Source organism: Trematomus bernacchii, unplaced genomic scaffold (assembly GCF_902827165.1).
Source record: "Trematomus bernacchii unplaced genomic scaffold, fTreBer1.1, whole genome shotgun sequence".
NCBI classification, from domain to species: domain Eukaryota; kingdom Metazoa; phylum Chordata; class Actinopteri; order Perciformes; family Nototheniidae; genus Trematomus; species Trematomus bernacchii.
The window spans coordinates 239,392-250,458 of record NW_022987695.1 but is presented as its reverse complement, the minus strand read 5'-3'; the positions used below and the strand labels follow the sequence as shown (position 1 = coordinate 250,458).

Below are 11,067 nucleotides of genomic sequence, written 5' to 3'. Positions count from 1 at the left end.
CATCTCAAGGGCAAACATTGTGTTGCTTCAATTACATGTATCAGATAATACTCGTTTTTAAATTCCTTGCAGATTCATATTTTATATATAAAACACAATCAGCTATGCATTATAGTAGATACGTGAGATCAGGGCCGTGCCTCCCTACAGGCCGATCACGCAGACTGGCGCAATTAGTGTGGCGCGGCACGGTTTCGCCACTGCCAGGCTCCACTAGCACCCCCGTCCCCGTCCGTCCCCGTCCCCGTCGACGCCCGCGAAACAGAGGGCCTCATCATATATCTTTGCGTGGGGCCTCATGTTGGCCAGGGACGGCCCTGGAAACATGTTCATCCACAATGAGACACATGTACACAGACACTGTGATTGATTGATTTGTATTTATTATGTTGATGTTTTAATGAGCACAAAGCAGCAGCAGCAGGGTTTTACAGATATTTTAGGATATGTTAAACTTGATAAGATTTGATCACACACTTCTCTACTGCACACATTTAAACATTATGTTAACAAATCTGTATATCTCAAAAGCACACTGAATTAACATTCTCATTTAACACGTTTGTACCCATTCACCTACATTACAATCTCTGTTAAAAGATTTCTTCAGTGCCAGGAGGAACTTTATCAATAATACTGTAGACTTTAAAGACTTTTCAACGAATGGCAGGTTTGTCTTATAAGTTTAACTTGAATTTCATTTGAATTTGTAAGTGTCATTTACTTAAAGCAGGTTTGTTATTCTTCCATCTATTCTTCTCTAATGCACCTTAGATAAAACATCAGTGATCCAAAGCTTCAGCTCAAAAGCATCTATGTTAATAGTTTAATAGCATAATTTCCCGTTGATTGCACATGCATTGCACATGCACTTTAGTCCCTTCAAAATGCATTTATTGGAATAATAAACCCCTGAGGTCTTCTTACTTCTGTGTACGCGACACCGACGCTACCACGGACACAATGATTGTGACAACAAGAACAACAATTCTTCCAATATTCATCCAATCTGAAAGAAAGAAAAGATCAATCAGTCATCTCATATCAACAGCAAGCACAACATGATTTAGATCACATGGGTTTTTTCTTATTACAAAGGAAATAAAATACACTTTTTTACAATCTGTTTTTTTACAGCTTTGGCCATTTGTCCATTTAGTCATTTTCAATATATATATTTTTTAAAGCCTGGTTGGCATCTTGCTAGGAGTCACATGTTCATAATTGTTTCAGATACAAATGATGGCCACCACCAGCGTTAGTAAAACTATAGTACCTCAATCTTAAAATATCATATAATGAAGAATATGAGTCATTTCAAGAACAAATAGAAGTTAACGTGTCATTTCATGAAACCCACAGGTATTAACTATATGTTAGTAGTTATATTATTTTATTTCACTGTACACTATTTAACCTTACAATCTTTTCTTTCACCTGCACTATTTTATTCAAATTGATCGTACTCTGTTACATTTGCACTATTTTTATTTTTGTATTATTATAAAAAATGTTGTCTTATGTCCTATATATAATATGTGGCATTCTTGGAGGAACCTAAGCTTTGCATTGCCATAGCTACACTGTAGCTGCTGTGCATAATAAAACCCTTGAATCTTGAATCTATACTACGTGTTGCAGCCATTACACTCATATTGGAGTTATGCATAGAAATCTATCACGGCTTCTGGTTGAGAAATGAAAAATTGGAAAATGTCCAATTATGATCAAATAGTTTACACAAGAGACGAGCATGACCATCAGACTAGACAAGCTACATCAGGCCATCTACTGGCACCTAAACCCAGGACACATCTTCTGAACTCTTCTGTGACTTAGAGAGCTACAATGGAACTCATTGCCAAACTACCTTGCTGACATAGAGTCCAGAGCCTCTTTCAAGAAGAGATTGAAGTGCCATCTACTAATGAGCATGTACCCTTGTGAACTGTGAACCCTAATTTAATTTGTATTTCATGCTTTGTACTGGTGGGTGTCTTGTGCACTCATCCTTGGCTGAGTTTGATGTTGAAAGTGGATGAGATTGTTCATGATGTGTGTGATGTTGTTAATGATGTCAGGACTTATGTCTTGAATGTTGTTGTGTTGAGTAGTATTGTTGTATTGTTTTAAGTGTCGGACCCCAGGAAGAGTAGCTTTTGTCAAGAGCAAAAGCTAATGGGGATCCTAAATAAACATAGATTACATGTTACTTGTTAGACACTTTTATCCAAAGCGACTTACTTACTCAATACTGTAGCCAATCTGGGGTGAACTGTCCAGGGCCACAACTTCTTGCACCAACCGCACAACATCACGCAACAACTGCACAAACCGCACCAACGTTCAACCCTCTGCGCCACACGCCTCCCTTAAGCATAAACATAAACATATGTTATTTGTTATATGTTGAACACTAGATGGCGTAATGGGGCCACAGGATATAATTGATGTCCCTGGTACAGGTGGGTGATCTGGGAATGGGAAGAGCAAACAGTTTTTTGACCGTGTTTGTTGGAAAATAAATGGTATTGAAAGCAATGGAGATCACACGCGTCCAACTAGTTTACCCAGTTCAGCCATTCCCTCTGTGATATTGAGTGGCAATAGTCACCACACTACATTTCAACACACCTACCCACATTGCTTTTTGTTGGGGTTTTTAAACCAGCTAATCATTAGCATCATATAATAGTCAAATAACTGTACGGCACGTTTAGAATTTGATCCTAGAGTGAGCAACATTCATTAGTTTAGTTTTATCAATTGTTGATCTGCAGTTCAGCGTCAAGATACAAATTGATTTGCAGCTTCTTAAGAAAAGCTTATGAATGATTTTAATGTTTTTGTTGTTGTGAGGAAATACTGTATATTGCACCCCTAATCTTTCTTCCTATCCCCTGCAATACCCTCAAGCACCTCTAGGGTTGGGAACCACTGACTTAAAGGACCAGCTTTAGTGACATCCAGTGGTGAAAATGCAGATTGCAACTAAGTGCTGCAAGAATTAGTATCATGTTTCAATGCCAACCTAGAAGGACGCACCCCCCCTAATGCTGCATTCAAAGTCTGCTCGTAAACTCCTACAACTTAAATATTTCCATTTGATCAGCCTTTACTTCCTGTGCATTACATCTCAGGGGCAAACATTGTGTTGCTTCAATTACATGTATCAGATAATACTTGTTTTTAAATTCCTTGCAGATTCATATTTTATATATAAAACACAATCAGCTATGCATTATAGTAGATACGTGAGATCAGGGCCGTGCCTCCCTACAGGCCGATCACGCAGACTGGCGCAATTAGTGTGGCGCGGCACGGTTTCGCCACTGCGAGGCTCCACCTCGCACCCCCCCCCCCCCTGTTCAGGAACTAGGTGATGCTCTGTATGTGATGACTACTTCCATTCTTGAGAGGATCACAAACACATGTATCCTGAGATTGAAGCTCAAGCCGGTGACCAGTGATTATTATTTGAGAAAAAGTCATATTTTGAGATTTTGAGAAAAGTCATAATTTTGAGATTTTTGAGAAAAAGTCATAATTTTGAGATTTTGAGAAAAAGTCAGAATTTTGAGAAAAAGTCAGAATTTTGAGAAAAAAGTCAGAATTTTGAAAATGTCAGAATTTTGAGATTTTGACAAAAATACCAACAAATTCTCTTTTTTTGTTTTGACTACCTCCATTCTTGAGAGGATAATAAATACATGGATCCTGATATTGAAGCTCAAGACATTTTTCTAACAGATAACACAACGTTTTTTTAAACATTTCCCTGTGTACCAGTGGGAAATCGGCCAATCATCGTCCTAGACATTTCCTACCTGAGATTTTGTCCATTTTCTCTCCGATGTCTGAAAGAAAGAAAAGATGAAATGGCACGCCGGTGTGAAAGGGGCATCATGCCCCTTTCACACCGGCGCTTTTCCAGCTCCTGCTGGGAGCTAGAGCCTGAAAAGCGCCGGTTTTTCCTGTTCACACCGCAGCGGCGGCGCGTCATAGCTCCGGAATGCGGTTCACTTCCAGCTCCAAAAAGTTGTCGGTCCAGAGGCAAGAGCTTTGGAGCTATGACGCGGCGTCGCTTACGTCTCTCTTACGTCCGTCGAGGCGGAGGCGGGGGCAGGGGCATGGGCGGGGTCAACCTCCTGAACAACAACAAAATGCCTGCATTTTATCCAGTTTGTACACAACGATGGAAGACCTCAAAACACAAAAAGGATTATCGGGACCAAAAGAAAGAGCTCGGACGGAGTGGCAGCGGTCGTACGAAAACAAGTCCACATTTTGACTTGCTAAACTCGGTCCTCGGAGACAGACCGACGAGTGGTGTGGGATGCACCGTGAATTCGCTTTGTCTTCAAAGGGAGAGACAGACTGACTGTGGGCACCCTGGAGAGGGCCAACGAGCTGAACACCTTCTTCAATAGGTTTAGCTCTCCGCCCGCTGCTGTCTCCTCCACTTCCTCTTCTCACCTCACCTCCTCCTCTCAGCCTGGCGTCAACATCCCCCCTCTGCTCACCACCTACACTTCACACCTCTCCTCCACCACCCAGCCTGGCTTCTGCACCCCCCCTCTGCTCACATTGCCGCTGACCCCCCCCCCCCTCTCTGCTCATCTTGCCTCAGACCCCCCCCCCCCCTCTATCCCCCCGGCCATCAAGCCCCCCCCCCCCCGCTTCACTGTGAGCACAGGACAGGTCCAGAGTCAGATGGAAAAAACTCCACCAAGGCAAGGCTGCTGGCCCTGATGGTATCAGCCCCAGGGTCCTGAGGACCTGTGCACGCCAGCTGGCTCCTGTTCTCCAGTATATATTCAACCTGAGCCTGCACCTGGAGACCATCCCGGTGCTGTGGAAGACATCATGCGTTGTTCCGGTCCCTAAAAAGACAACTCCTTCTGGGCTCAATGACTATCGCCCTGTAGCACTCACATCTCATGTGATGAAGGTGCTTGAGAGACTGGTCTTGGCCCATCTCAGACCGCAGGTGAGATCATTCCTTGACCCTCTGCAATTTGCCTACCAGCCTCACCTGGGGGTGGACGATGCCATTATTTACCTGCTGCAGCGTGCTCACTCATACCTGAATGGATCGGGTTGCACTGTGAGAATCACCTTTTTTGATTTCTCCAGTGCATTCAACACGATCCAGCCTCGGCTACTGAGTGACAAGCTGCAGGCTATGAGGGTAAACTCGTCCACCATCTCCTGGATTACTAACTACCTCACGGACAGACCACAGTACGTCCGGCTGGGCAGTGTGCTGTCTGATGTGGTGGTTGGTAGTATTGGAGCCCCACAGGGGACTGTGCTGTCTCCTTTCCTGTTCACCTTATACACCTCTGACTTTCTATACAACTCAGAGTCATGCCATCTGCAGAAGTTTTCGGATGACTCTGCAGTGGTAGGGTGTATAAGGGATGGACGGGAGGAGGAGTACAGAGCGCTGGTGGGTGATTTTGTTGAGTGGACTGGAAGAAATCATCTGCTTTTGAATGTGGCCAAGACCAGAGAGATGGTCATTGATTTCAGGAGGAAGAGGACATCTCCTCCTCTGCCCCTGTGCATTCTGGGAGAGGATGTGGCAGTTGTGGAGGTCTACAAGTACCTGGGAGTGCACTTAGACAATGGGCTGAACTGGAGGATCAACACTGACGCTGTGTACAAGAAGGGGATGAGCCGACTCTATTTTCTGAGGAAGCTGAGATCCTTCAACGTATGCAGTAAGATGCTGGAGATCTTCTATCAGTCTGTGGTGGCTAGTGCACTCTTCTTTGCTGCAGTCTGCTGGGGGGGCAGCATCAGAGCCGGTGACACCAGCAGGATCAATAAACTGATCAGGAAAGCTGGGTCAGTCATCGGCATCAAGCTGGACCCCTTTGAAGCTGTGGTGGAGAGGAGGACACTGAACAGGCTGTTGTCCATTATGGATAACCCCAGCCATCCTCTCCACCTGCAGCTGGACAGTCAGAGGAGCTCCTTCTCCAACAGACTGCTGCAGCTCCTTCTCCAACAGACTGCTGCAGCTCCCCTGCCACAAGGACAGATACTGGAAAACATTCCTGCCCACTGCAATAACACTGTACAATAAATCACCTCTGGCTGGAAGAGAACTCTCTGCTCCATAGTTTCTCTAGAAATTAAACCACCTTGTACATTTTACTCACACATAATCTGTTTCATATTTAATACTCCATAATTCCATATATTTTGAATATATATATATTTGTATATATATATATATATAATATCTGTATGTATATTTTCTATTTTGTATTTTGACATGTATATTTTATATTTTATTTTATATTTTATTTTATTTTATTTCTATTCTTGTATATTTTGTTTTATTGTAAAATGCCTTTTATGCTGCTGTAACAAAAACAATTTCCCAATTTGGGATCAATAAAGTACGATCTATCTATCTATCTATCTCTCGTCAATTGGGTTGGAGGGCGAGTCATTTAATGCTGGTGAGTTATGCATTACTGATTTGTGTTATTTGTGCCTTTTTGTTTTACAACATAAACTAAACCATGTAGCTATAGACAGACCTGGCAATAATAGCTAAAGTTTACCTACTACAGCTACCGGGTGGGCACCCATGCGCTAGCATGCTAATGCTAACAATAATAAACAAAGGTATCCCCATGGCAAAGACAGCGAACGCCTCCAATGTATCTTCTTTCTTCTCACTAACGATGTATGATTTGTTGAAGGGCTACTTTTGTTCATTGTGTTTATATTGTGTTTACAGGCATATCTCGTTTGGAGTGCAGTGAGTCGGAACCACCACCACCTTCGGCGTGTAGCTCGCCCGTGCACATGCTTGGGTCTCTTGCCACAACAAGCAGCTCTTCCCAGGAATCTCTGGTGACCCTAACCCAGCCAGTGGGCCGTAACAAACAGGGTAAGGTTTACAGTGTTCATAATGGTAATACTGTTCCCTGTTGCCATTTATCATGGCATTGTCATTGTAGTAGTTGTTGAAGTTATGCAACTGCAGCCATAATAACAATAAAACATTTCATTACACAGTATATAATTTACACCTCATAGAATGCCATGAACACGGTGTTGACCTCATTATTATTTTTCCCTTTGTAGTTAAAAGGAAGCGGGATTCGTCATCTGGCCTTGTCCCGTTAATGGAGAGGAGTGAAGCCAGGGACGAAGAGCTACTGGAGCATAGCCGGGCGATGCTTCAGGAGGTGCAGAACGGCAATGCTGAGTTCCTACGGATCTTCAACGTCACAGAGCAGAGCAGAATCGAGCAGAGCCGGATCGACGGACTCGCCAGAATCGCAAAGGCCGAGCATGACAGCCACATGCTTGGCTTGTTAGACAGGATGGTGAAGGTGATGGAGGCCAACAGCAAACAATGACATTATTTTTGTATCTCCATTGTTCATGCCCCTTTTGTGTACATAATTTTTAAATACACTTAGTTATATAATATATACAGTATGTTCTCCACACTTTTTTGTGAATACTTGTATACATTCTTTTTTAAATACACTTAGTTATAGTATATACCGTATGTTCTCCACACCTTTTTGTGAATACTTTGTATACATTATTTTTTAAATACTCTATTATATAATATACAGTACAAATATTGTCCATACTTCTGATTCTTTGATTTGTATGTAAAATAAACATAACTCAAAAGTCATGTCTTATTACATTTTATTTTTTCAGTGATCCACTGCAAACTAGCTAATGTCACTATGATAAAACACTGAACTAAAACAGTGGTAGATGACAAGTATGACTACTTGTATGCTAAGTCTGATTCTGCCATGCATTCTTTAAACAAAATGATGCTAAATGGAATCGTTACCTGTGTTATCTAAAATAAATGTGTCATTGTCAAGCTGGAGCAAGGCACACCATTTATTTTATTCCTATTTCTCTTTAGAAAGAAGTTAGGATATAAAATACTGACATAAATCTAAGTGAAGGAAACAAACTCAAATGTACTGTGCCCTTACCCAGCACAAATGTAATGACATAAAGCTGAGGTTAGCACTAAATTGTTCATAACACATCCAAAGAGAGAGCGACCAATCCCTGATGAATGTTGAGCACAGCTGTATCTGCACAGCAGCTCAGGTGACTGCACACACTCACACACATTTTATTTTTATACGCTTTGGGTATTGCAATTTCACACGTTTACAAAAGTAGCTTAATAAATGTAGCTCTCAGGTGAAGAAAGGTTGGAGACCCCTGGTCTAAACCTTTTGGGTATGCACTATTTTTATAAGAATATTGTTCATACATTCTTTGATTTGTATGTAAAATAAACATAAGTCAAGTCTTATAACATTTTATTTTTCTCTTGGACATTTATGTGAATTTTCAGTGATGTACTTACTGTATGTGGGCCATAATAATGTGAGAAATTGTCGTTGTCTTTGACCTTAATGAGAAGTATTGATTTTTGATAAGCTTTGGGGATTGCAATTTCACATGTTTACAAAAGTAGCTTAATTCAACCTATGACTACTATGTCAATAAATGTAGCTCTCAGGTGAAGAAAGGTTGGAGACCCCAGAGGCCTGTACTACGAAGCTGGATTTTCGCTTAGCCAGCTAAATTCAGGAAAATCTCGGGCTTTCCGGTCCTACGACGCTGGTTCTCTTTTTAGCAGGCTAGATTTCCATGGTAACTTATGCTGAGCGGCAAACCTGCTCCGGAGCAGGTTAGGTGGAAGGCTAAGAGATCAACTCAGTGAAAGCACTGCCTGCTGACCAATCAGAGCTCCGTGTGCGGAGTTTAAAGCGATCAATTCATATGACAGGAGGAGAAAGGAAATACAGTTTAAACTGCCGTTGCAGGAAAGACGACCGGCCAAAATCAACTGACTGTGTGAACGTGAAAATTAATAGAATATCCCCTCCCATCTTCAGAGCAATCTGACTATTATAACATTAGCGTTAAGAAAGCTTACTTAAATATCTGCCACGACATAAGTAACCGGATCAGAGTAACATTAAGTACAGTCCGCGGCACTGTGAGTGCAGACGTAGATGTGTCCCATTATCATTCATATCATATCACATCATAATGTATCATATATTTCCTTATTTGAGTCAGCTTCTTGAGCCGTATCTGGCCGTGCAACACTCACAGTGTCACATACTGTATGCAGAAGTATTATTTTAAGCAACACATTAAATTGACGAAACACTCGAGTCAAATTCTCCTAATTAAAGTCAGATCCACTCGTGTCTTGGACGGGGCAGTGATTTCATAAACCTGTTAATGTACGCATTCAAACACTTTTTCTTTTACCAGCTGTATTCACCTTGCAGGTGCAGCTATGTGGCTTTTATCCTGGGTAAAGTGTTTAAGTCATGGATGTTTAAAGTTTAACGTCCTCATATTTGACTAATATTAAAGTTCACTTTTCATTCAGGAAGTATCGCTGTCAGTACGCTTCTCCGTGTTTGAGATTGGTCGAATGCTCCAAATACCACCCCTTTCATGTGAACGCGCACCTAACTAGATAGGACACGGCGGCTTGAGCGATCCACTTGATATCCAGCGTCGTAGTACAGTTTAGCGCCAGCGCGTATGTTTTGGATTACGCCAACCGGCTAACTCCAACATATCCAGGTTAAATTGAACCAGCTTCGTAGTACAGGCCTCTGGTCTAAACCTTTTGGGTATGCACTATTTTTATAAGAATATTGTTCATACCTGTTTATCTGTTTACATTCTGTGATTTGTATACAAAAGAAAACACAATTCAAGTCTGATCCAGTGATTTTATTGTAAGAGGCATGATACAAAATAGATCAGGTTTAACTGCAGTAATATTAGTGGTCCCCCATGTTGAAATACTCCATCAATGCAGATCTAACGTCAGCTCCTTCTTCTTCTTGTCTTCTTGTCATCGAATAGGATGTATATTTACCTCCCGTTTCCTACGGAATCGTTGTTGAAGTAGACCCTGAAGACCACAAAGAAGTCTTGTATTTCGCATGTGATGTTTGTAAAGTTCCAAGTAAAGTCGTCCCTTGAAAAGTCGTCCGATGCCTTCCATTTCGTCTCGTAAGAGGATAACCACAGCGAACAGCGCTTCAATACAATCGGCCATTGTTGTTGTGATTTCCGCGCGGTTTGGGTTTTAGGAAGCAGGCACGTAAACGGTTACGTCATGACGCAAACGATGAGGCAATGACGCAGTACCATCCCGGCTCTTGAGCGGTGTGAGCGGGAGAAGGGTCTAGCTGCGGCCGCGGCCAGTACACGACACTACACGACACGCCCACTACACGACACGCCCACCTGACACGACACTACGGTGGCTGAGAGACATTACCGTACGTGGCAGATTAAAAGCGAATTGACGACACTGACGCTGACGCAAGGATATTTAAGGAGACATGAGGTTTACAGAGAACAGACAAACAATATGGCGCACCGAGTACAGGCGCAGTGTAATTGTGTTTATTTTGCTAATTTGTATTTTAAATATTAAATGTAAAGGAATGGAATTAGGGCTGTCAGTCGATTAAAATATTTAATCGCGATTAATCGCATGATTGTCCATAGTTAATCGCGATTAATCGCAAATTAATCGCACATTTTTTATCTGTACCTTAGAGGGATATTTTTCAAGTTTTGAATACTCTTATCAAGATATGAGTGGACAAATATGCTTTATATGTTTGTTTATTATCATTTGAACAATGACAAATATTCTCATGAATATTAAACACAACAACCTCTGAACATTACAAATATTCGCCTCAATTCAACCTGGAACCTCTCTCATACAATAATACAGTGTGTGTGTGTGTGTGTGTGTGTGTGTGTGTGTGTGTGTGTGTGTGTGTGTGTGTGTGTGTGTGTGTGTGTGTGTGTGGAGAGAGACACACTGTGATGGATCGTTGGAGCTATGTGCAGCTCAAGGCATATATGCTTGAACGGGAGCTGCAATCATGTTGCATGTTGAGTGTGCTGACTTTTCGTACAATGTCCCACTGTCTGGCTACCTGCATAAAGTCAAGTGCTCGGCGCAGTTGTCGGCGAAATGTCATTGAAACAGCT

General features: G+C 42.0%; 1 protein-coding gene across 2 annotated transcripts in view; it reads right to left on the bottom strand.

Annotated features, from left to right (window-relative positions):
* Positions 1–366: 366 nt before the first annotated feature.
* The window catches only part of LOC117489245, a 39,167-nt gene continuing 28,466 nt past the window's right edge, over positions 367–11,067 (bottom strand). For both annotated transcript variants that reach the window (XM_034138435.1, XM_034138434.1), the window contains exons 11-13: positions 3,828–3,857; positions 2,249–2,371; positions 367–1,009 (exon numbers count right to left, since the gene is read on the bottom strand). In XM_034138435.1, coding sequence (XP_033994326.1) covers positions 2,315–2,371; positions 3,828–3,857 — 87 coding nt within the window. In that variant the 3' untranslated portion in view covers positions 367–1,009; positions 2,249–2,314. The remainder of the gene's footprint in view (positions 1,010–2,248; positions 2,372–3,827; positions 3,858–11,067) is intronic.